The 27,737-nt window shown below is 38.1% G+C and overlaps 1 protein-coding gene across 4 annotated transcripts in view; it reads left to right on the forward strand.

The window, feature by feature from the left end:
• Positions 1–27,737, forward strand: part of RPS6KC1 (ribosomal protein S6 kinase C1) — a 687,051-nt gene that overhangs the window by 275,844 nt on the left and 383,470 nt on the right. For 3 of the 4 annotated variants that reach the window (XM_053712472.1, XM_053712473.1, XM_053712475.1), the window contains 2 exons: positions 7,062–7,183; positions 18,869–18,961. In XM_053712472.1, the coding sequence (XP_053568447.1) occupies positions 7,062–7,183; positions 18,869–18,961 (215 nt within the window). The remainder of the gene's footprint in view (positions 1–7,061; positions 7,184–18,868; positions 18,962–27,737) is intronic. The other variant, XM_053712474.1, reaches the window with a different exon arrangement.

Below are 27,737 nucleotides of genomic sequence, written 5' to 3' on the forward strand. Positions count from 1 at the left end.
TTATATATATACACTCGCCTACAGAGAGAACGGTACTATACCATGCCAGATCAATCTCTATAGGGGCATATCAGTTTGAAATTCAAATATGATTAGTTTTTTTTAGGATACCTGTTGTATCACATCATAGAAAATATATGGTTAAGGTGCTAGCTACCTTAGCTGTCTTTGTTAAGCATTTTAGTTTAAATGTCCACTCGCTATGAACCTAACTACCCCTGCTGGGGAGTGATTAAGTTAGATTATATTCGCAATATGTTCATTCACATGTCTTAGACTCCAAATGACCACGTGCTTGACAAATTAGCTAACTTATAAACAGGTCCATAGTCACTTTGTGCTGAAGCAAAAATAACATACTCCTATATATGCTTATATTATTCTTATATACTGTTTTGTGTGTAAGGGGGCTCCTTATCATTGGTGGGACTGTTTGTATTATTACTGCTATATATCTGCAGTGCCCTATGACAACCACTGTACCTACAGATTGTATTTAAAGCTACCAAGGTCTGAGTACTGCAGATATGGGAGATATGTATTATACCTCTCTATGTGGAGATGTAGTCTTCTAGTTACTTACGTGTTAGAGGTCGCTCATGTGTGGTTTCGTTGAAGCTGACTATCATGCTAGTGACTCTTTTAGGCACCTATTCAATGATTTTAGTTTCAAAATCTAACATCCTATAGTTTAGTAGGGGTCATAGTATCCGCTGAACTCCCCCCCCCCCCCTCACATTTTTGAAATTACAAATTTCAGTTGATAATTTACTCTTTACATTATATGTATAGGTCCATAAGTGACCACTCCATTTGCTATTTTTTTTTCCTCTAGACTACATTTGCTCTTCCTGGTCCAAGTGTGGCCGTTTGTGCTTTTGAGGAAATAATTGAAGAATATAATAAACAAAAAAATAGAGGTTCCTAATATATATCAAGCATAATACTACATTGTTTTCTCATATGTAAGAATAACTATTGTAAATGTGACACTGATTTTGATTTTGTTGTGTGGTAAACTATACTTATTGTACTCATTTGCATAACCTCAATAAAAAAAACCTATTAAAAAAAAAAAAAAATTAACCTTACAAGCTAACTGATTAACCCCTTCACTGACAGGAATTTCACGTAAGGTGTGCATGCTGCAGTTTGCGGCATTCTAATTGCCAAAAAGCAATGACAAAGCCATTCATTTCTGCTATTTCTGCGGATCCCAGAAAAACTTTTATAACCATTTGTCATATGACTGCTGTAGTTGTGTGTAAATAATTTCAGTGAGAAACCCAAAGTTTGCAAAAAAGTTAAAGATTTTTCTTTATATGATCATATCTGGCGTTCAAATAGCGGCATGAAATATACCAAAATGGGACTAGATCAATACACTGGGCTGTCTACTTTAAATCTATTTATAGTTTTCATAGGCAAATAAAAAAATCAAAAGCTCTATTTCTGTTTAATCAGAGTGATAGCAAAAATGCTAAAAATTCTTGTGTACGTTGGGCAAGTTTTTCTCTGAAATTCCAGGTAGCAAAGGGGTTAAAATTATATTTATGATTTTCATGGAGGGCAGTGTCTCTTTAAAGGGATAGTAAGGTCAAAATTGAAATCTGTATGGGTACATTTCAATTTCAAATGAAAGCATTTTGCAATATACTTCGTTTAGCAAAAATGCTTCTAGTAAAACTTGCTAGTATTTCAGTATCATACGCACATTTGCTACCTGAGACTAGCGTATCGGGAGCTAAACGCTATGCCTGCTCAGAGAGCTGACAGTGGTGTGTATTGTACAGACAATACTTAAAGGGATAGTCTACTCCCAAATTTCTATTGTTTAAACAGATAGATAATCCCTTTATTACACATTTCCCAGTTTTGCATAACCAATACTGTTATATTAATATACTTTTTACCTCTGTGTTTACCTTGTATCTAAGCCTCTGCAGACTGCCCCTTTATTTCAGTTCTTTTAACAGACTTACATTTTAGCCAATCAGTGCCCTCTCGTAAGTAACTCCACGGGCATGAGCACAGTGTTATCTATATGGCACATATGAACTAATGCCCTCTAGCTGTGAAAAACTGTCAATAAATCGAGATAAAAGGTGGCCTTCAAGTCTTAGAAATTGAAATATGAGCCTACCTAGGTTTAGTTTTCAACTATGAATACCAAGTGAACAATGCAAATTTGATGATAAAAGTGAATTGGAAAGTTGTTTAAAATTACATGCCCACTATCTGAATCATGCAAGTTTAATTTGAGTCATTTAAGCCACTGCTGACTTGCTGTGAAGATGTGGTGGAACTGGAGTATGGTCATACTTCTATTTAAAACTGAAATTTATTCATGCACTTTTTCAATTTTGACAGCTGTGTCCCTTTTTAATGAAGACGTTTAGATTTTGAACACAGTGAAAAGGGGTTTTCTTCATAAATGGTCCACAGCTGCATTCATTACTTTTTGGAATTCAGATCCTGGACACCAGGAGGAGGCAAAGACACCCCAGCCAAAGGCTTAAATACTCCTTCCACTTCCCTCATCCCCCAGTCATTCTTTGCCTTTCGTCCCAGGAGGTTGGCAGAGAAGTGTCAGAAGTTTCAATAGTCTCTTATGGAGGGTAGTACTCTTCGGCACGGGACTGGAGTTTTAAGTAATCCTGTCAGCCTCTCAGTGAGAACATGGACGAAAGTTAGAGTCCGGAGATGCAGGGAGAGTCTTTCTGCGAACCCATCCCGACTCATATTAACAGCTCCACAAGCAGTCAGCGTTGACGAGTTTCGCTGCCTGCTTTCTTCTCTCAAGTCAATGGCAGAGGCAAGGCTACTACCCTGTCACACTTGAAGGGCCGTGTTCCTGTTCCACTGCATGGATTCCGGTAAGATCATTTAATTTTACTTTTGTTATGATTGTATTGTAATACAAATGTTTTCCCGAGAGGCTCTCACCTTGCAGGATTAACTATAATCAGGGTCTCAGTGAGGCTCCTTTCGTATCTTGGAATCAAGGGTTAATATCTGAGGGGGGTTATTGAACAGGGGTTTTTTAATCATTGAAAGGAATACGAGGAGCGCAGGCGAGGGTGTATTTGCAGGTAAAAATATTTATTTAAATAACAAGTCGCGCCTAGGCGCGAATGAGTGAAAATACACACAATAAATTTAGTCCAATGACTAACCAAAAACAAATGCAGTGTGAGGGGGGAAATGCAACCACCCTGGGGTTAGAACTGTACAAGAAATCTACTACCTTGGCAGACTGTGGACAAACGGGTATAGGCGTTTCAGCGGATTGCCTTACTCATTACCGGTAATGAGTAAGGCAATCCGCTGAAACGCGTATACCTGTTTGTCCACAGTCTGCCAAGGTAGTAGATTTCCTGTACAGTTCTAACCCCAGGGTGGTTGCATTTCCCCCCTCACACTGCATTTGTTTTTGGTTAGTCATTGGACTAAATTTATTGTGTGTATTTTCACTCATTCGCGCCTAGGCGCGACTTGTTACTTAAATAAATATTTTTACCTGCAAATACACCCTCGCCTGTGCTCCTCGTATTCCTTTCAATATTTGCTTTCAGAGGCCAGCTCTTGAGTGAGCACAGGTGTCGGGTGTCTACAAGTTCCTGACCGCTAAGCTTGCTCATTGTCAGGGACTCTAAAGAGAGGAGGAGCTACATTCCGCACCGATAGTGGAGGCTGTTTGGGAACAACACAAAACCTCGTCATGGACGGAGACATTAAGAAGTTAATAGGAGGTACGTGTCTTTTTGTCCTGAACATTGCACAGTTTAAAAACTGCTTTATACCTCTTGGGGATTAACCTAATAGAAGCGGTGGGACAGTAGCAACTTTTATCCTGTCAGGGAAGGAAAACTTACGGGACTTTACTCCTCTAAGCCAGTACTCGTAGTCTAATACCGAGTGTACGCGAGCTGCATGAAAAATATTACTACAGTGTGTTTAAGTAGCCCTGTGGAGAACGCCGTGTTAGAGGTTACTCTCCCTATAAACTTTTTCCTTTTGTTCACAGTTTTTAAATCATGTTTGTTATTTGATTCTACCTGCTTATGTCATGTTTGTTATGTGATTCTACCTGGTTATGTCATGTTTGTTATGTGATTCTACCTGCTTATGTCATGTTTGTTATGTGATTCTACCTTCTTATGTCATGTTTGTTATGTGATTCTACCTGCTTATGTCATGTTTGTTATGTGATTCTACCTGCTTATGTCATGTTTGTTATGTGATTCTACCTGCTTATGTGTAGTGTAACTTAGGCTCATGGCTTGTGGAACATAACGGCCTTTGGAAGTGACGCGGCCTTTACGGTTGAGTACGCTTTTTCTGGACTGCACGGTACACCTGGTGACGGGGCATGGTCACGTTTTGGCTCTCCATTTCCGCATTCCTGACCGCGTGGCGACGGAAGAATTCTGGTCCGCTGGTGTCTTGTTCATGGGAGGTGGTGAGTGCCCCAGCCATTGTGGGTGTCTGGTGCCGTTTACATTTTCTTATTTGGTCTGTTTTTTTTGTGTTCAATATCCCTGTTATGGAGGATTCTGATACCACACACCCCTTACTTTTCTCTAGTAAGGGGTGTGTGGTTGGGGACCGTCTGCAGGGCGGCGGTGTCTCCTGGAGGCGTGTTGGCTCAGTCGAGTCTCTGCTCAGTTTCTGCGGTCTCTAGCGAGGCTTATGGGGTATCTGGGGGTCAGTGTCTTTGGGGCTTTTTCTTTTTCAAAGTTTTTCTCGGCTTTGGACCAAGCAAGTTTTTGCAGGATTTGCAGGCCTGGTGCCCTCCGACTGGGCCGCCTCTTGTACCCACCCGTTTTGCATTCTGTGTCCTCTATAGCTTGGGTATTGTTTTCCCAAAAGTAATGAATGCAGCTGTGGACTCTTTCCATTTATGAAGAAAAACATAAATTATGGTTACCTGACCATTTTCTTTTCTTCAGATTGAAATAGTCCACAGCTCCCCGCACGTGTTTATGTGGGGCATCTATTATATTTATTCTCCTGGCACCTTTTCACCCTGATATTTCTTCTACTGTTCCTTGTTCCTCGGCAAAATGACTATTGGATGAGGGGAGTGGGAGGGGTATTTAAGACTTTGGCTGGGGTGTCTTTGCCTCCTCCTGGTGGCCAGGTTCTGAATTCCCAAAAGTAATGAATGCAGCTGTGGACTCTTTCCATCTGAAGAAAAGAAAATTATCAGGTAAGCATTATTTATGTTTTTATGTCTTGACCCCATCAGCACATGATAGATTCCAGTTTGCTGCATAGAGAAGCTGGTATAGGAAATCCAACAATCTACAGTATTTTCAAATGTGTTATACAATGATCTATGGTGTTTAGGATTTTGGATGCTCTATACCAGCTATGTAGCAATTAGCAAATACAAATCTACTGTGTGCTGATGAGGTTTAACAAGACAGGGACATCTGTACATGTAATTTCTCCTGCTGTACTATTCTGTCCCTGCTGTGCTTTAAAACTGCCTAGAGCAGGGATGCACAGACATGAAGGAATCTGTGTTTAAAAAGGCTGACAGCTTATTTGCATATCCTTACCCAGAATCCTGTGCTCAATCAGAAACACTGTTAACTGATGTTTTCTGTGGAGAAAAAAATCTGCTAATTTGTTTTGGATAGGCAGAGGTGTTAGATTATTTAGTTTGCACCTGTCTTTAAAAAAATCTTGTTTTATAGGATACAGGTCTCAATGGGAAGAGTAGGCAATACTGTATATTTACTGTAATAAGGCACACATCTATATACCTGCATTACAGACTACAGTTATGACTAAAGTAGAAATAAATAAATGTATATATAGGGAATTATAAATATAAAGGGACAGTGTTGAATGCACTCCGCATAATTATATTGTAAGTAGTCCTTTTGCAATTCAGTTCTTAAAGGGACAGTGAAGTCAAAATTAAATTTTCATGATTCAGAAAGTACATGCAATTTTATAAATTTTCCAATTTACGTCTATTATCCAACTAGTTTTTTTCTTTTAGTATCTTTTGTTGAAAAATATAGCTAGGTAGGCCTTCAGCAAAGGATACCAAGAGAGTTGTTTAAAATTGTATTTTATCTGAATTATGAAATTAAAGCAATGGATTTCATGTTCATTTAATTGCTGATGCAAAACTGCAAAAATGACTTTAATGTTATTTTAAAGGAACACTAAAGTCCAAATGAACCCCTTGACCCAAAGGACATATATACACGTCATGCGTTACTTAGCCCATCGTATTGCATAATATATACACGTTTTAGTTTCAGGAAGTTACAGCAGCCTTGGCTGTAAAGTTATAGCAGAAAAAATAGTCTGGATGGGAGAGGGAAGGAAGGGACGCTATATAACTGAAAAAAATATGAATTTGGGTGAGGGGACCCTACATTGGCGATCTGAGGGGGGTGGGTTGGACCGCTAAACTACAGAAAAATATTTAAAATTTGTAAATAAATCCATTTAAAAAAAATCTAAATAATGACTATGAGAAGAACAGAAAGATATTGAGAACATTGAAAGACTCAACAACATCTTGAGGCTACAGAGTTCTCATTTCTTGGACATTTGACCCTTGTATAATATTAATTGTACTTATTGATTCCTGTATCTTTTAAGAAAGTATTTGGATTTGTACAATTCTCAAAGTCAATAAAAATGAAATATAAAAAATATATATATATAAAATAATCTTTAAACTGGATAACGGTTTAAACGGCTACTTCATAAACCCTCTTGTCAATTTTGGGATGGTGCGTGAAAATCACCCCAGATTCATTTGATTCAATTGGTTGTGTGGTGGTAGCGGGGCAGCGTTGTACAAGCGTTCGCCCGTACAATGTTAAATATATGGAACAAATGCACACCACAATCTGCGATCAAATGCGGATAGGTTCACAGCATGTCAATCCTGTCCGTTCGCAGATTGATAAATCTTGCCCAATATATGATTAGTACAGCTTTTGTTGATTCAAAGCTACGTTAAAACACTGGATGTTAAACAGTATATATTTTAAAAGAGGCTATCTGCTTTTTTTTTTCTTCTTCAGGAGAGTCTAGCCCAACACGACGTGAAGCTGTGAAGAAGAAAACGGCAGAGTATCTAATGCGTGCTGAGAACATCTCTCGCTTGTGTTTCCAACCATCAGCAGATGACAATGTATTTAACAATGTAAGTGACCATTTGAATGTGTGTATCAACAACAAGCCAAGAGAAGTAGGGTTATCCTTTTGGCTTCGAATTGATCAACTATCTGTTAAGACGCACTCCTGGAACTAAAAAAATATATATCATTTTTTTTTTCCTAGCACAAATAACTTAAGTTAATAACCTTTTCCCTATATATTTGCTTGAAAGGGACATCAGACACTTTGAGATTGTAATTTATGTGTAATACAATTATTTTTCCTGTAATTTAATTCTGAACAACTTGTGGGTTTTCCACAGACTTAACACTACTGTGCTCTGTGCTGTCATTGGTTGTACACTTTAGTGATCCATTTACATCTGTTCCTAATTGGTCTCGGCAGAGAAGGAAACCTAGGCTATATCATGGCATCACACATGGCTTTATGGACCTTATTTCTCTTGTTAAGTGTATCCAGTCCACGGATCATCCATTACTTATGGAATATATTCTCCTTCCCAACAGGAAGCTGCAAGAGTCCACCCACAGCAAAGCTGCTATATAGCTCCTCCCCTAACTGCCATATTCAGTCATTCTCTTGCAAGCCTCAACATAGATAGGAGGTCGTGAGAGTCTGTGGTGCTTTATACTTAGTTTATTCTTCAATCAAAAGTTTGTTATTTTCAAATGGCACCGGAGTGTGCTGTTTATCTCAGGCAGTATTTAGAAGAAGAATCTGCCTGCGTTTTTTCTATGATCTTAGCAGACGTAACTAAGATCCATTTGCTGTTCTCACACATTCTGAGGAGTAAGGTACTTCAGAGGGGGAATGGCGTGCAGGTTTTCCTGCAGATAAGGTATGTGCAGTAAAATATTTTTCTAGGAATGGAATTGACTAAGAAAATACTGCTGATACCGAAGTAATGTAAGTAAAGCCTTAAATGCAGCGATAGCGACTGGTATCAGGCTTATTAATAGAGATACATACTCTTATAAAAATGTGTTTTAAAACGTTTACTGGCATGTTTAATCGTTTTTTAACGAACATTGGTGATAACACTGTAATGTTGGTATAGCCTTAAATGCAGTAAAAGCGACTGGTATCAGGCTTATTAATAGAGATACATACTCTTGTAAAAATGTGTTTTAAAACGTTTGCTGGCATGTTTAATCGTTTTTTAACATATGTTTGGTGATAAAACTTATTGGGGCCTAAGTTTTTTCCACATGGCTGGCTTAAATTTTGAATAGAAACAGTTAACTGAAGCCTCCAACTGTTGTAATATGAGTGGGAGGCGCAGTTAAAATTACAAAATGAATCATCTAGATTCCCTCAGCAGTCCCATGAATACTACAGGACATTTCTAAAGGGCTAAAAAGACTTCAAAAATCGTTTATAGGGAAGGTAATCCACAGCTCTGCTGTGGCAGTTTTCTTGTGTCTGTTTTTAAAAACGTCTGTCGTTTTTTTGATCTGTTTTTTGCATTAAGGGGTTAATCATCCATTTGCAAGTGGGTGCAATGCTCTGTTACCTTATTACATGTACTGTAAAAATTTCGTTTATTTTACTGCCTTTTTTCACTGTTTTTCAAATTTTGACAAAATTTGTTTCTCTTAAAGGCACAGTAACGTTTTATATATTTGCTTGTTAACTTGATTTAAAGTGTTTTCCAAGCTTACTAGTCTCTTTATTAGTCTGTTCTAACATGTCTGACATAGAGGAAGCTCTGTGTTCATTATGTTTTAAAGCCATGGTGGAACCCCATCTTAGAATGTGTACCGGATGTACTGATTTCATGTTAAACAATAAAGATAATTTTTTGTTTTTAAAAAAAAAAAAAAAAAAAAAGAAAACATTATCACCAGAGGATTCTGTCGTGGGGGTAGTTATGCCGAATAACTCTCCACACGTGTCAGATCTTTTGACTCCCGCTTTAGGGACTCACGCTCAAATGGCGCCAAGTACATCAAGGGCACCCATAGCGTTTATTTTACCAGGGGATTCTGTCGAGGGGAAAGTTATGCCGACTAACTCTCCCCACGTGTCAGACCCTTCGACTCCCGCTTCAGGGACTCACGCTCAAATGGCGCCAAGTACATCAAGGGCGCCCATAGTGTTTATTTTACACGACGTGACAAAGGTGGTGAATAATACTCTGGCAGCAGTATTAGTCAGGCTACCTAAAATTAAAGGAAAGCAGATAGCTCTGGGGGTAGATACAGAGCATACAGACGCTTTAAGAACCATGAATGATACTATCTCACAATATGCTTAGTCTGTGGGTGAATGACTCAGGGTAGATGATTTAACCTGATTCTGATATTTCTACATTTAAAATTTATACTTCAGAACCTCCACTTGTTGCTCAGGGAGGCTTTGGCTGCTCTGAATGAATGTGTACAATCACAGGGCCAGAGAAATTGTGTAGACTGGTTAAATAATATGCAGTGCCGGTGTGTGCTGATGTTTTTCCAATACCTAAAGAAGTTACTAAAAAAATGTTTAATAAGGAATGGGATAGACCAGGTGTGCTGTTCTCTTCCCCTCCTATTTTTTTAGAAGAATGTTTTCTAATAGTTACCACCACACGGGACTTCTGGCAGACAGTTCCTAAGGTGGAGAGAAGAGTTTCTACTCTAGCTAAGCATACCACTACCTCTGGCAAGGACAGTTGTGCTTTTTAGATCCAATGAATAAAAAATGTTTATTCAACAGGGTTTTATCCTGCAGCCCCTTGCATACATTGCTTCTGTCACTGCTGCTGCGGCGTTCTGGGTTGAGTCTCTTGATGAGGCTTTATAGTTAGCGACTCCATTGGATGAATATATTGACAAGCTTATGCTAGCCAAATTCCTTTGTTTTCTGATGCCTTTGTTCATTTGACTAGACTAACGGCTAAGAATTCTGTTTTTTTTACTATACTGGCGCATAGAGCGCTATGGCTTATATCATGGTCAGCTGTCGTGACTTTAATAAATAAGCTATTTAACTTCCCTTCAAGGGGCAGACCCTATTCGGGCCTGGTTTGAAGGAGATTATTGCTTATATCACTGGAGGGTGGCATCCACTTCCTCTAAGGCAAAACAAAAGGGAATTTTTGCTCAGTCCAAGGCGGTCTGGAGACAATCGGACCTGAAACAAAGATAAGCAGGCCAAGGAGCCTGCTGCTGCCTCTAAGGCAGCATGAAGGAACGGACCCCTATCCGGTAACGGATCCTATAGGGGGCAGACTTTCATTCTTCGCCCATGTGGGCAAGAGATGCCCAGGATCCCTAGGCATTGGAATTTATATCCCAGAGATATCTTCTGGATTTCAAAGATTTCCCCCCAATAAAAAAGGGAGTTTTCGCCTTTCACAATTATCTGCAAACCAGATAAAGAAGGAGGCATTCTTACATTGTGTACGAGATCCATCCAGTTCCAAGAGAGGAACAGGGACAGAGTTTTTACTCAAATCTGTTTGTGGTTCCCAAGGAGAGGGAACCTTCAGACCTATTTTGGATCTAAAGATCTTAAACAAATTCCTCAGAATTCCGTCATTTAAGATGGAAACTATTCGTACCATCTTAACTATGATCCAGGAGAGTCAATAGAGGACTACAATGGATTTGAAGGATGCTTATCCTCACATTGTGATGCATAAAGATCACCATCGTTTTTAAGGTTTGCCTTTCTAGAAAGGCATTACCAGTTTGTAGATCTTTCCTTTGGGATATCTACAGCCCCAAGAATCTTTATGGAGGTTCTAGGGTCGCTTTGGCGGTCCTTAGGCCGCGGGGCATAGAAGTGGCCCTTTATTTAGACGACATCCTGATACAGGCGTCAAACATCCAAATTGCCAAGTCTCATACGGACGTAGTACTGGCATTTCTGAGATTACATGGGTGGAAAGTGAACAAGGAAAGAGTTCTCTATTCCCAATCTCAAGGGTTTCCCTCCTAGGGACTCTGATAGATTCTGTTGAAATGAAATTTTACCTGACGGAGTCCAGGTTGTCAAAGTTTCTAAATTTCTGCCGTGTTTTTCATTCCATCCGCGCCCTTTGGTGGCTCAGTACATGAATGAAATCGGCTTAATGGTAGCGGCAAGGGACATAGTACCGTTTGCACGTCTACATTTTAGACCGCTGCAACTATGCATGCTCAGTCAGAGGAGCGGGGATTCCACAGATTTGTCCCCCTGTTAAACCTGGACCAAGAGACCAGAGATTCTCTTCTCTGGTGACTATGTCGGGTCCATCTGTCCAAGGGTATGACCTCCCGCAGGTCAGATGGGACAATTGTTACAATAGATACCAGCCTTTTAGGTTGGGATGCAGTCTGGATCTCCCTGAAGGCTCAGGGATAGGGGACTTAGGAGGAGACCCTCCTTCTAATAAATATTCTGGAATTGGGAGTGATATTCCATGCTCTTCAGACTTGGCCTCAGTTAGCAACTCTGAGGTACATCATTCTCAGTCGGACAATATACACGACTGTGGCTTTCATCAGCCATCAAGGGGGAACAGAAGTTCCCTAGCGAGGTTAGAAGTCTTACAATAATTCACTGGACAGAGACTCACTCTTGTCTATCAGCTATCCATATCCCAGGTGTTGAGAACTGGGAGGTGGATTTTCTAAGTCGTCAGACTTTTTCTTCCGGGGGAGTGGGATTTCCTCCGGAGGTCAAGACCAAGCAGGAGAAGGCTTTGGTGTTTTTGACAGTGCCTGCGTAGCCACGCAGGACCTGGTATGCAGATCTGGTGGACATGTCATCCTTTCCATCACGGTCTTTGCTTCTGAGACAGGTCCCCCTACCTCAGGGTCCTTTCAACCATCTAAATAGAATCAATCTGAGATGGACTGTCTGGAGACTGAACGCTTGATGGTATCAAAGCATGGCTTCTCCGAGTCAGTCATTGATACCTTAATACAGACATGTAAGCCTGTCTCTAGGAAAATGAACATAGATATGGTGTAAATATCTGATTTTTATGAATCCAAGGGTTACTCATGGAGTAAAGTCTGGATTCCCAGGATATTATCTTTTCTCCAAGATGTTTTTGAGAAAAGGGTTGTCAGCTTTGCTCTGCCATGGAGCTTAAACCTGGTTCTTAAGGTTCTTCAGGAAGTTCCGTTTGAACCTTTTTTTTGTTCCATAGATATCAATCTTTATCTTGGAAAGTTCTTTTTGGGTAGCTATTTCCTCGACTCGTAGAGTCTCCAAGTTATCTGTGTTACAATGTGATTCTCCTTATCTGGTCCTTCGTACGGATAAGGTAGTCCTGCGTACCAACCTGGGTTTTTTCCTAAGGCGGTATCCAACAAGAACATCACTCAAGAGATATTTGTTCCATGCTTGTATCCTAATCCTTCCTCAAAGAAGGAACGTCTATTACACAATATTGGACGTGGTTTGTGCTTTAAAATCTTACTTACAAGCTAATACAGTTTTCATCAAACGTTCACCTTGTTTGTTGTCTATTCTGGACAGAGGAGAGGTCAAAAGACTTCAGTAGCCTCTCTGTCCTTTTGGTTAAAAAGCATAATTCATTTAGCTTATGAGACTGCTGGTCAGCAGCCTCCTGAAGGGATTGCAGCTCATTCTACTAGAGCTGTGGTTTTCACTTGGGCCTTTTTTAAATGTGGCTTCTGTTGAACAGATTTACAAGACGGAGTCTTGGTCTGCGCTTCATACTTTTTAAAAATTTAACAAATTTGATACTTTGCTTCTTCGGAGGCTATTTTTGGGAGAGAGGTTTTTTTTTTTTACAGGCAGTGGTAACTTCCGTTTAAGTACCTGCCTTGTCCCTCCCATCATCCGTGTACTTTAGCTTTGGTATGGGTATTCCATAAGTAATGGATGATCCGTGGACTGGATACACTTAACAAGAGAAAACATAATTTATGCTTACCTGATAAATTTATTTCTCTTGTAGTGTATCCAGTCCACGGCCCGCCCTGTCACTTTAAGGCAGGTAATTTTTTCACTTGAACTCCAGTCACCACTGCACCCTATGGTTTCCTTTCTCTGCATGTTTTCGGTCGAATGACTGAATATGGCAGTTAGGGGAGGAGCTATATAGCAGCTTTGCTGTGGGTGACTCTTGCAACTTCCTGTTGGGAAGGAGAATATATTCCATAAGTAATGGATGATCCGTGGACTGGATACACTACAAGAGAAATAAATTTATCAGGTAAGCATAAATTATGTTTTTTTTCAAACAACAAATATCATTTAAAATAACTACATCTGCATATTACTCTCAGCCTAGTATTTCTGTTTAATTTTAACGTTTTAAAGGGAAGTCAGAGTGCAAAAAGGAAATGCTCTGATGTGTTATATGCAAGTAACCATAGAACAAGACAATGTTAAAATGGTTAAACACAGTGAAAGTCCGCTCAGGAGCAGCAGTGCATTAGTGGGAGCTAGCTAAACACATATGGTAAACCAATGACAAGAGACATATGTGTAGCTGCCAATCACCAGCTAGCTCCCAGTAGTGCATTGTTGCTCATGAGTCTACCTAGGTATGCTTTACAGCTCAGAATACCAAGAGAAGAAGTACACTGGATAATAGAAATAAAATAAAAAGTATATTTAAAATGTTAATAATGAAAGTTTCATTTTGACTTTGATGACCATTTAAATGTATACATGTATGTTTTAATCACCTACATACCTACATACATAATGCATCGCCATGGTGTAGCACCTGATAAGAATCATAGCAATGTACTTTTTTCCCCTTCTGCCTTTACATATAAGGTAACTGGTTTTTATACAATGACAAAGAATTGTGGTACGATACAAATACATCACAGACTAAACAAAACCAGTTTGTACAGGAGGGGGATCTGAAGACCTTACAGTCTACAGGTTGTGGGTTCATAGACATAAGGTTGTGGTAGCTTGTCACATGGGTTGTTGTTGCAGCAGCCAGTCAAGGCAGTTCGATTATCTTGGTTAAAGGGACAAAACCCTGTAAGTTAGTTTGTGTATATTGTACATTAACTCAGCATTGATGTTAAAGGGACATTAAACACTAAATGATAGAATGATATATTCAAAGCAAAGCTTATCCTGAGAATAATATGCAGATGTTTTTAAAATTATATTTATTGTTTAAATATTGTATAAACATTTATGTTTACCTGATGATAAATAAATAAAAAAGGTTTTATGATGGTGAAAGTCTGAGACATTACAGTGCTTTATTTTGCAGACCACTAGGAGGAGGCAAAAACACTCGCAACATACCAGAGCTTTAGATCCTTCCCGCTTACCTTGAATCTTTAGTCATACATATAGCCATGTAGATGGAAAGTGGGGCAAATGAAGTGCAAAACATGTACTGCTGCCAACTGTACAAAATAAATCAGGGATGGTGGACTCTCACTATCGTGAAAGAAATTAATTTATTAGGGGAGAATACATTTTCTTTTCTTTCATCAGATGGGGAGAGTCCACAAGACATTTTATGTAGGAATCTATACCCAAGCAGTGAAGTCCATGAGACCACAATGCAATGGGGGGGGGGAACCATGTAGACAGTTAAGTTACTGATCAGGTACTATGGCCCACAAAACTTCCTTGCCAAAAGCAGTTACAGAAGAGGCATACACATCAAAGTGATAAAACTTCATAAAAGTATGTAAAGAGGACTAAGTAGCTGCCTTACAAATCTGCTCCATAGAAGTCTCATTACAAAAGGCCCGCTACTCTAGTGGAATGTGCAGTAATGGGCTTAGGGGGAGTTTCGTCCGCAACCAGGTATGCCTTACAATTTAAGGCCTTAATCCAAGCAACTAAGGTAACTGCTGTAGCTTCCTGACACTTGGACAAATACAGAAGAAGATTGTCTAAAATCATTTCTAGCTTCCACATAGAATTTTAAAGCTCTCACAACATTCAAGTCACTCCTTAGAATTCTTTGATGCTGGACATAACAAAGGAACCATGATTTCTGGTTAATAGTATCTGTAGATAGCAGCACAGGAAGAAAAGAATAACTAGTACAAAGAACAGCCTTGTCCTGATGAAAAATCATGAAAGGAGGTTTGCAAAATAAGGTTGAAAGCTCAAACTCTTCTGGCAGAAGAACCTTCCATACATAGGTTGAAAGGAGGGGCTTAAAGAACCCTCAAAACCAGGTTAAAGGGACACTGTACCCAAAAAAATTATTTTGTGATTCAGATTGAGCATGAAATTTTAAGCAACTTTCTAATTTACTCCTATTATCAAATTTTCTTCATTCTCTTGGTATCTTTATTTGAAATGCAAGAATGTAAGTTTAGATGCCGGCCCATTTTTGGTGAACAACCTGGGTTGTCCTTGCTGATTGGTGGATAAATTCATCCACCAATAAAAAAGTGCTGTCCAGAGTACTGAAACCAAAAAAAAGCTTAGATGCCTTTTTTTTCAAATAATGATAGCAAGAGAACGAAGAAAAATTGATAATAGGAGTAAATTAGAAAGTTGTTTAAAATTGCATGCTCTTTCTGAATTACAAAAGAAAAAATTTGGGTTCAGTGTCCCTTTAAGATTCCATGGAAGAGAAACTGGAGGAATAACTGGTTTGATTCTGATCAAAGGTCTGAATATCAGGAATCTTGGCAATTGTCATATGGAATAAGATGGATAGGGCAAAAATCTGACCCTTTAGAGAACTAACTGACAAGACTTTATGTAAACCATCCTGCAGGAACTTGAAAAGTCTAGGAATTCTAAAAGAATTCCAATTGTATATTTTGCAAGCACATCAGGTTAGAAATGTTTTCCAAACCTTATGATGATTCGTCTGGTGACAGGTTTCCTAGCCTGAAGGTATCAATAACCTTATCAGAAAATATATGGGACAGCACTAAGCATTCAATTGTAAGGCCATCAAAGTCATAGCTTTGAGATCCTGATGGACTAAAGTCTCCAAGGCGAGCACAGGAACATTAGAATTAGATCCATTAGAACCAAATCCTGCAAGGCCACACTGGTGTAATCATAATGGCTGAGGCTTGTCTCTGTTTCTGATTATCACCCTGGCTAGCAATACAAATGGAAGAAGTTTTGGGGATTCTTTGATTGTCAAAAGAAACAAAAACATCCTGCAAATATAAGATTACCCTTAGTCTTTTTATGCTGAGGAAGAAAGCCTCCTTTACCCCCAGTGATTGTGGCAATAATATCATCCAATCCTGCTCCAAACAGGGTTTTATCCTGAAATGGAAGAGATAGAAGCCTATGTTTAGAAATAGTACCATCAATTGACTTGATCCATTAAGCTCGTCTCGTCCAAAAAAGGCATAAGAACAGGAAAAGATATAGACAGGAAGGCGCTATAAAAAGGCTGTTAACATACCAGATAATTCTGCATTTTACCTGGGGAGGGCTGTGGATCATACAAGGAGCAGCACAATGTAGCCCAGGGAATTGGTAGATAAATCCAAATTTACTTGGGAAAAGATTTTTTGCTGCCTGGCTGAAAACTTCTGTTCTACCCCTCTGTCATTCATAGGCACTCGGAGGTGGACATGGGTCTATGTTTCTTCAGAGAATCCCTTTGAATGAAGAGTAGAGCAGAACTTCAGATTTCACCTCACTCACTGATATGTTGGGGTGTTTTTGCTGCCTCCTTGTGGCCTGAAGGGTCATTTCCTACATGTGATGTCTAGTGGACTCACCATCTGATAAAAGAAATCTAGTGTAAAGTTTGTGTTTAAAAAGCATTGGGTGCAGTTATATTGTAACCTAGGTTTACTTCTCTACTTAGGCCAGTTAGGGACAGTTATAAATGTGCCTCTAGACAGCAAATGACTTTGCAGAATATAGCACTGTTAAGTCTGGAGTTTGCACTTTTGTTTAACAGGAATTGACAAGCTCACAAGTTAGATTATCAGAAAACAAATAAAGAAAGTATATTGCAAAGTTGTTTATTTGTATATAATTAAACATTTTCTACTTAAATCTCAAACTTTTTAATGTCTCTTCAACAAAATTTTGCTGTTGTCTTTATATAAAATGGAGATATATAGATAATGTATATAACCTTTCACAGTTCCTACCTTGGTTCTTTCATATAAATGGTTTGTTACTTTAAAGGGGCCATCAACACAAAAATTGTTATTGTTTAAAAGATAGATAACGCCTTTACTACCCATTCCCTGGCTTTGCACAAAAAACATGGTTATATTAACATACTTTATAAACTTTTAAAACTCTCAATTTCTGTCTGTTTCTAAGTCCCTAAAGACAGCCCCCTGATCACATACTTTTGTATTTGCTTTTCACATCAGGGGAAGCTAGTTCATGTGAGCCATATAGATAACATTGTGCTGACGCCCGTGGATTCTAACAACACAGCACTAATTGGCTTAAATGCAAGTCAATAGATAGTCATGTGATCAAGGGCAGTCAGAAGATGCTTAGAAACAAGGTAATCACAGAGGTAAAAAGTGTATTAATATAACTATGTTTTCTGTGCAAAACTGGGGAATGGGTAATAAAGGGATTATCTATCTTTTAAAACAATAACAATTTTTGAGTTGACTGTCCCTTTAATTTCTTTCTCTTGTGCCATATTGTGACCATTGCCCCCCCCCCCCAAAAAAAAAAAAGAATACCAATCAAAGTCTGCAGCATGATTGGGACATTGTAAAGGAATGGTCAAGTAATTTGTGTTATTTTTTTATTTTTTTTTGCCTTTAAATGAGGTTGTATTAATGGTCTATGATTAAGCATCTGTACTGGGTGCAAAATGCGTAAGTAAAGATTTGGTATTTGGGTCACTTCAATATGTTTCTTTTTTTAATCAACATTAAAAAAAAAGACATTTAAAAAAAACAACATATTACTGGGGGTCTGTTATGTGTTTTTCACATAAACTTGAACTTACAAGGTTACATGTACAGACCCAGGCTAGGTTTGTGTGTATTAAAGGTTTTTGAAAATCACATTTTCCTGTGCTGAAAAACCCTACTTTATTTAATATGGAGGTGAGAGTCCATGAGCTAGCAGTTGGGAGGCAGGCAAGTTACCAAACACATCAAGAGCTTTAATCCCTCCCACTTCCAGATTCCCCTCAGTCTTAATTTTTGCCTTTGCAGGAAAACAAGTGAATGGTGCATTGCTGATATATTTGTGCTAAAAGGGGTTCTCAGGGCAGTGAGGCTCATTATCTCTCTCTCAGGACCGAGAACAGGGCAGAAAGAAGTACCATAGCCATAAGTTATGTTTTTTTGGGGTGGTTTGACTTGTAAAGGTGTGTCCCTCTCCACCAATAGAGCTATGGGATTTCAAACAACTGAAAGTTGTGCACAAGTAATGCTCAGACTTGTCTCAATATAATTTATCAGCTTTAATTTTTAAATATAAAACCCAATTTTACGTGCTTTATTGCTGCTCTTTCATACGCATGACAGAACATTTTTTTTATTTTAATTCCCCATTAACCTCCTACCACTCCTCATGTCAGAATAACTACGCGCAAAATGTCTGCTGAAAAATATACTTATTAAGCCTCTTAGTTATCCAGAAATAGCAAATGTACAGACGCTCGTTTCATTGTTCCTCTCCATCCCCTTCATTTATTTACTTGCAACTTAATAATTAGAGAGACACATAAAACGTCATCTTTCATCTTGACTCTCTGATTTATGATAAATTTAGTTTCCTTCAGTCTGGCATTTGCTCCAGCAGGCGGCCTTCCTTCAAGTACCACACTGATTGATGTCTAATCTTTGATATCTTCCATTAGCCTCCAGGAGCACGAAGTTCAAGGCCCACTCGGAACCTAAGGAGTCCTGCAGAGGAACTGAAGGTCTTCAGAGTCCTTGGGGTGATTGACAAGGTAATTCTTCAGCAGCTCTTCAAGAGTTCCCTCATAAATCGACCGCATGCTGACATTCTGTCTTTGAAGCTGAGGATCTTAAGGATATGAAACAAAAGGGGAAAATGACTCAAATGCATCTGCACTTTTAAAATAACAAAAGCAACAAAAGGGAAAAAAAACAAGCCTTTATGTAAGCAATTCATGTCAGGTTGTGCAAAATATATCTGAGATAAAGGGCACTGTACATGTTTTTTGTTGTTATTTAGCAATGCCGCATTTGTTATAAAGAAAGGGTCACGCTATGCAGAGCCGTTCTAAATGTCTTCTTAATTTGAGGTCACAATGGTTAGCGAGAGGTAATATTGAATACATAAACTGCTGTTGGTTTTAGGTGTAGCTAGAGTTTAGCAAAGCAAATAGGGTATAAATCCCTTGCAACGCTATTTGCAGGTAACTGCAGATATTTCCGACATAGAACGAGCAGGGCTGACAGTGGTGTTGGTTGGCTATATGTAAACAACTTGTAAATAATTAGTCACAATTGTTAATTATAATGTACTAAAAAATTGCCCCATTTTAAGGGCGTTAGAGGCAAAATGTAAGCGTAGTTAGGAGCAGATTTAAATGTGTCCCTGCACTTGCTAAGCAATCACTGTGTAAAACGATGTAGGTTTAGGGTTCTGAAACTTACAAGATACACAACAGCCTCTCTCATGGCAGTGGAAAAACTGCAGTTTTCACTGTACAATTACAGGAAAACAGCAATGCAAGAAAATAAACATTGAATGTACCTTGTTACACATAGTTAAACATTTTATTGGAAATTAAATACCAGCGCTGCTTAAGTCAGCGGTGAGCTGGTTGTATGTGCTTGTGCACGATTTCCCCATAGACATCAGTGGGGAGAGCCGGCTGAGAAAAAGTTTAACACCTGCCAAAAAGCAGTGTAAATCTCAGTAACGCAGCCCAATTGATTCCTATGGGGAAACACATTTTATGTCTACACCTAACACCCTAACATGAAACCCGAGTCTAAACACCCCTAATCTGCCGCCCCCGACATCGCTGACACCTGCATTATACTTATTAACCCCTAATCTGCCGCTCCGGACATCGCCGCCATATACATTATATTTATTAACCCCTAATCTGTCGCCCCCAACATTACTGCCACTATTCTAAATTTATTAGCCCCTAAACCTAAGTCTAACCCTAACTCTAACACCCCCTAACTTAAATATAATTTAAATAAATCTAAATAAAATTCCTATCATTAACTAAATTATTTCTATTTAAAACTAAATACTTACCTATAAAATAAACCCTAAGCTAGCTACAATATAACTTATAGTTACATTGTATCTAGCTTATGGTTTATTTGTATTTCACAGGCAAGTTTGTATTTATTTTAACTAGGTAGACTAGTTAGTAAATAGTTATTAACTATTTACTAACTACCTAGCTAAAATAAATACAAATTTACCTGTAAAATAAAACCTAACCTAGGTTACACTAACACTACACTACAATTAAATAACTTACCTAAATTAAATACAATTAAATAAATTAAATACAATTAGCTAAATTACAAAAAAAACAAACACTAAATTACAGAAAATAAAAAACAAATTACAAGATATTTAAACTAATTACACCTAATCTAATAGCCCTATCAAAATAAAAAAGCCCCCCAAAATAATAAAACCCCCTAGCCTAAACTAAACTATCAATAGCCCTTAAAAAGGGCCTTTTGCAGGGCATTGCCCCAAAGAAATCCGCTCTTTTACCTGTAAATAAAAAATACAAATACCCCCTCAACAGTAAAACCCACCACCCACACAACCAACCCCCCAAATAAAAGCCTAACTAAAAAAACCTAAGCTCCCCATTGCCCTGAAAAGGGCATTTGGATGGGCATTGCCCTTAAAAGGGCATTTAGCTCTATTGGTGCCCAAAGCCCTAACATAAAAATAAAACCCACCCAATACACCCTTTAAAAAAATCCTAACACTAACCCCAGAGGATTCACTTACCGGGAGAAGTTTTCATCCAAGCGGCAAGATGTCCTCGACAAAGCCGGCATAAGTGGTCCTACAGACGGGCAGAAGTCTTCATTCAGACGACATCTTCTATCTTCATCCTTCCGACGCGCAGCAGCTCCATCTTCAAGACATCCGGCGCGGAGCATCCTCTTCAATCGACGGCTTCTTCGAAATGAATGTACCTTTAAGTGACGTCATCCAAGATGGCGTTCCTTAGATTCCGATTGGCTGATAGAATTCTATCAGCCAATCGGAATTAAGATAGAAAAAATCCTATTGGCTGATGCAATCAGCCAATAGGATTGAGCTAGCATTCTATTGGCTGTTCCAATCAGCCAATAGAATGCAAGCTCAATCCTATTGGCTGATTTAAGTTTTAGTTTAAAGATCTTGTAATTTGTTTTTTATTTTCTGTATTTTAGTGTTTGTTTGTTTGTTTTTGTAATTTAGCTAATTTTAGTTAATTTATTTAATTGTATTTCATTTAGGTAATTTATTTAATTGTAGGGTTAGATTAGTTCTCAGTGTAACTTAGGTTTTATTTTGCAGGTCAATTTGTATTTATTTTAGCTAGGTAGTTATTAAATAGTTAATAACTATTTAATAACTATTCTACCTAGTTAAATACAAACTTGCCTGTAAAATAAAAATAAACCCTAAGCTAGCTACAATGTAACTATTAGTTATATTGTCTAAAAATTGGAAAAGAAGCCTAGGAGCGCCAAAGATAGGCTGGGAACTAAAAGGACATATGGTGGGTGGGGTTAGACCATATATAATATACAAGGATAAATGTGATAAAAAGTGATAGAGAAATACTCGCATCAAATAAATAATACCAATTGTTTCAGTGTCCTTTGGATAGTGCACATAAAATACAATTTATTACAGTTAAACACATAAGTAAAAACATGGATCCATGAAACATTAAGCACAAAATATATAAAACATTATAAAAACATTATGTAAAATGAAAACGTAATCATAAAAAATGAGGTCATAAAAAGTGATGGTTGGACAAATATAGCTCCGGATGGGAACAGTATTCCCTATGAAAAGTGCAAACGTGCTATGATAATTGCACAGATGTAGTACAAAAGGATATACAAAAATGGGGGTACCCCCTCACAATGTGAACAGTGTAACAAATAGATAGTGTAAAATGTGACCGTGTCTATTTAGACAAAAAAAACTGAAAAAATAAAAAAGAATAAAAGAAATAGCTGTGTAAAAAAACTGTGAAAAAATATGTCCGTGGTAAAAGTCAGTGATAAAAAGTAGTGATGAACAATGTTAGTGATGTAAAGTTCCAAATGATATAAGTGTTGTAAGTAAAACTTCCTCAGGTCTCCTCAGAAGAAGGTTCCAAACAATGTGTAGGTGGTGGGTAAGGGAGTGTCCGGTAAAACCTGGGTGTAATCCCTATATCCAACCTGTCAAAGAAATATACAATAGTGCAATAAAGCTAACAAACGAACATAAACTGTAGGAAAAAAGCTCACCAATTCTGCCAACGCGTTTCGGCCCAAAACTGGGCCTTTTTCAAGACTATAGGTGGTGTATAATGGTGGCTCTATTTATGGTTATTGTTAACCACTCAGTGTTTTGGCGCCAATTATTTGGCGCCAAACACTTCTAACCCGGAAAAAAGGAAGTTGAATCTAATTGAATAAATAAATAGATTATTCCTTCTAAATGGTTTCTTTGTATTATCCATTATTGCCCTTCAGTGTTTGTTTTCAAAAAATTATGAATTAATGATGCCATAAATATCTTAAGTGTTTCGTATGACCGGAAGTGCCTAGAGCGTACCTCACTGCAATTATATTTTCGGTTTTGCTCTTTGTTTTGTTTCCAGTGGAAATGTAATGATTCCACCGGAAACAAAACAAAGAGCAAAACCGGAAATATAATTGCAGTGAGGTACGCTCTAGGCACTTCCGGTCATACGAAACACTTAAGATATTTATGGCATCATTAATTCATAATTTTTTGAAAACAAACACTGAAGGGCAATAATGGATAATACAAAGAAACCATTTAGAAGGAATAATTTATTTATTTATTCAAATAGATTCAACTTCCTTTTTTCCGGGTTAGAAGTGTTTGGCGCCAAATAATTGGCGCCAAAACACTGAGTGGTTAACAATAACCATAAATAGAGCCATCATTATACACCACCTATAGTCTTGAAAAAGGCCCAGTTTTGGGCCGAAACGCTTTGGCAGAATTGGTGAGCTTTTTTCCTACAGTTTATGTTCATTTGTTAGCTTTATTGCACTATTGTATATTTCTTTTACAGGTTGGATATAGGGATTACACCCAGGTTTTACCGGACACTCCCTTACCCACCACCTACACATTGTTTGGAACCTTCTTCTGAGGAGACCTGAGGAAGTTTTACTTACAACACTTATATCATTTGGAACTTTACATCACTAACATTGTTCATCACTACTTTTTATCAGTGACTTTTACCACGGACATATTTTTTCACAGTTTTTTTTACACAGCTATTTCTTTTATTCTTTTTTATTTTTTCAGTTTTTTTTGTCTAAATAGACACGGTCACATTTTACACTATCTATTTGTTACACTGTTCACATTGTGAGGGGGTACCCCGATTTTTGTATATCCTTTTGTACTACATCTGTGCAATTATCATAGCACGTTTGCACTTTTCATAGGGAATACTGTTCCCATCCGGAGCTATATTTGTCCAACCATCACTTTTTATGACCTCATTTTTTATGATTACGTTTTCATTTTACATAATGTTTTTGTAATGTTTTATATATTTTGTGCTTAATGTTTCATGGATCCATGTTTTTACTTATGTGTTTAACTGTAATAAATTGTATTTTATGTGCACTATCCAAAGGACACTGAAACAATTGGTATTATTTATTTGATGCGAGTATTTCTCTATCACTTTTTATCACATTTATCCTTGTATATTATATATGGTCTAACCCCACCCACCATATGTCCTTTTAGTTCCCAGCCTATCTTTGGCGCTCCTAGGCTTCTTTTCCAATTTTTAGACTCTTATTTAAGGGTTAGCTAGGTACCCTTTTTAGCACCCAGGAGCTAGTAGGAACATTGTGTAAGCGCTGTGAGATACCGTAGTATCTATTAGTTATATTGTAGCTAGTTTAGGGTTTATTTTATAGGTAAGTATTTAGTTTTAAATAGGAATAATTTAGGTAATAATTGTAGGATTTATTTAAATTATATTTGTTAGGGGGTGTTAGGGTTAGACTTAGGTTTAGAGGTTAATAAATTTAGTATTGTGACGGCGACGTTGGGGACGGCAGATTAGGGGTTAATAAATGTAGGTAGGTGGTGGCAATGTTGGGGGCAGCAGATTAGGGGTTAATAGGTATAATGTAGGTGGCGGCGATGTCCGGAGCGGCAGATTAGGGGTTAATAAGTATAATGTAGGTGGCGGCGATGTTAGTGGTGGCAGATTAGGGGTTAATAATATTTAACTAGTGTTTGTGAGGTGGGAGTGCAGCGGTTTAGGGGTTAATATGTTCTATTGGCGGTGATGTCCGGAGCGGCAGATTAGGTGTTAATGGTTTTATTTTAGTGTTTGCGATGCGGGAAGGCCTCGGTTTAGGGGTTAATAGGTAGTTTATGGGTGTTAGCGTACTTTTTAGCATTTTAGTTATGAGTTTTATGCTACAGCTTTGTAGTGTAAATCTCATAACTACTGACTTTAAAATGCGTTTTTAAATCTTGGAGGTAGAGGGTGTACCGGTCACTTTTTGGCCTCCCAGGACAGACACGTAATACCAGCGCTATGCAAGTCCCATTGAAAAAATACTTTACGAAATTCACGTAAGTTGATTTGCGTTAAGGCCAAAGAAGTGTGCGGTGCCCCTAAACCTGCAAGACTCTTAATACCAGCGGGCGTTAAAAAGCAGCGTTAGGACCTGTTAACGCTGCTTTTTAAGCTTACCGCAAAACTCGTAATCTAGCCGATAATGTTTTCAACACATTTGAAATTGTCTTTTTCAAGCAAAAGTGTTTTGTAGATACCCCCACCCCCTCAAAAGTGTTGTATTCTTATCTCCATTACTGTGCCCAGTTAGTGATTGATATAAATGAGCCCATCCACCAATCACTGTGCAGCATGTAAGAGGGTCAGGTTTCTGCATTATATGCATTACTTTTCAGCTGCTCTAGTGGGAGAGGCAACAAACAGGATAAGCAGGCAACTTTGTACCTATAATCACAGGGACATTGCTGTTTGCTTTTACCATTTGTAATATTGTGTGTACTCCCCTGAAGAGAACATGCATTTTTCAGTCTTCATATTACTTGCGACTAATCCTGTGTGTAGTTTATGGCAAAAGTGGTATTCATAAAGCAGATAGATTGACTCCTCAGCTGATCTGTGTGGCAGGGCTAGGGTTAACTCAAGTGAGGGTCTTCAGGTGCCATGTAATATTTTAATCACTGCTCCTTCATTCCTTTTAATGCACTTTACAAACTATACAAAACTCCTTGCAGAACAGTAGACTGCAGTAAATTATTACATCAACTGGGCAAACATTTCCTTTTTTCTTTTGTAAGAGGTAGTTTTCTAATGTATATTCTTGTAATGTGGCCCTCTTATGCATGGCGTATCCAGACACATCCCTTGTGACCTTGACTGGTTGTTTTATAAGGTGACAAATGGCTCACCATGCTCCTTTTTTCTGTGGGCTTGCCTGTTGCCTGCCTCCGGCTCTGTGCCTCCCCTTATGCTGACTTCTGCAGTATTCCTTCTCTCTCTTGTCTCAGGGCTTTGATGCATATGTTCTGAAGGTGGCCACAGTGACTTTGGGTGGCAGCAGATGGTAAACCTTCAGGCTGCCACCGGCTATACTGGTGTTAAGTTGGAAAGTTAACGTTTGATGATGGATCAGCAGTGCATATGAAAGGATCCAACAACAGAAATATCTTTAGTTTAAAAGGTTAGCATAGTAAACATTTTAAAATATAATATAAAAAATATTTAGCAATAGCTTTAAAAAGGTACAGTCTATTCCATAGTATTAAATAATATATATAATTTAGTGTTTCCTTATTAGATGATTTTTCTTGTTTAACCAAATAAAAATCTGGTCAAACTGATGGTTAGTCACCTATTTAGTTAGATGAAGATTGTTTTTGGGGCAAATGTCTACTGTAAAAAAGCACAGAAATGTCAGACCTTAAAGGGACAGTTAACACTTAATATATTTCATGCACCTACCTTTTAATCATTGGTGCCGCCATTTTAGACCCGAGGTTGCACTGCATTTATTAAGGAGAGTTGCTGGACGTGCAAACAAATCCGCGCAGAAATACAGTGAATGCTAGATTTCAACATGGCGGCACCCTTGACTTGAGGTAGGTAGGAAATAACCTCAATACTATTCTTATAAAATGTATTTAGTTTCTGCAACACTTCTCTCTCTCTCTCTCTCTCTCTGTGTGTGTGTGTGTCTGTCTCTCTCTATATTCTATGTGAAGAACATTAGAATGTAAAATATTTACAGTACATACACAGTAAAGCACATTAACATTTGTGGGGGTACTCGCTGGTATTGAGCACCACCACCTCTGCAATATTATAACAGTTAATATTTATAATTATCATGTAAATACTCTAGTTATCACAAGATAGGGCTGCAAAATATGTCAAGCATTGTAAATAACTGTTTCCCTTTTGCTTTTCTCAAAGTTACTGAGCACAAATGGATAGATTTATCTACGCCATTCTCCTTTAATTCTGTCCAACTTCTTCGCACTACGCTTGCATTCGCCTAGGCGCACGGGCACACTCCCAAGTGCAACAATATACATTAGTAATAGGCATAATTTAACAGCCTAACCTACAAATACGCCCAGTTTCTTATTTATCATTGCTTTGCGCCGATAGGGAACTGAAATTTCAGCTTCAATTGCGTGTTGTATATGTCACCATACAGACTGATGCGAACACCATTACAATACATGCTTTTACATCTTGTAATGCAGTACTTTCTTCTTTTAACTAATTTTTCAAAGGCTCAGCGCCAAGAAGAGACTGTTATTGCTAGAAATTTGCGCTTCCACAGACGCATATGGGTACCAACAGTTTTATATATATCGATATATTGATATATTTATTTTTGCGATCTTAAATTATCAACATATGGCAAAAACAGCACAGAAACATTATATAATATAAATATAAGCTAAATAGTTACCTAAAAAATGCTTTTTTAATAATCAAGACATGGCGGCGTAAATATTTATAGGGATGTACTGTGATAAATAGGGAGTAAATGCTTTTAAATTTTCGACAGGCGTAATTTATCATTATTATGCCCAGCTCGCCTGCGCAAAGTTACGTCTATTTTTTTTATAAATTCAGGCGCACATGTGCGCTTCTCCGGAGGCGAGCTGTGGCACAGTTACAGGCGAAGCACATACAGAGTTCCCCTAGCCTTTGATAAATCTAGCCCAAAATATCAATAAATAATCAATGATACTGGCACCTTTTTTTCACAAAAACACTGAATATTTATATGTATGTGCAATATATTTTTTATAGCCCTAACCCTTTATGCGGAAAACTAAAACTTTTTTACGCTCTGACACAAAAGATTTAGAAATATTCGCCTAGATTACGAGTCTTGCGTTATCCTTAAAAAGCAGCGGTGAGAGGTCCCAACGCTGCTTTTTAACGCCCGCTGGGTACAGGTGTACCGCTCACTTTTTTTCCGCGACTCGAG

Source organism: Bombina bombina, chromosome 4 (assembly GCF_027579735.1).
Source record: "Bombina bombina isolate aBomBom1 chromosome 4, aBomBom1.pri, whole genome shotgun sequence".
In the NCBI taxonomy this organism is placed as follows: Eukaryota; Metazoa; Chordata; class Amphibia; order Anura; family Bombinatoridae; genus Bombina; species Bombina bombina.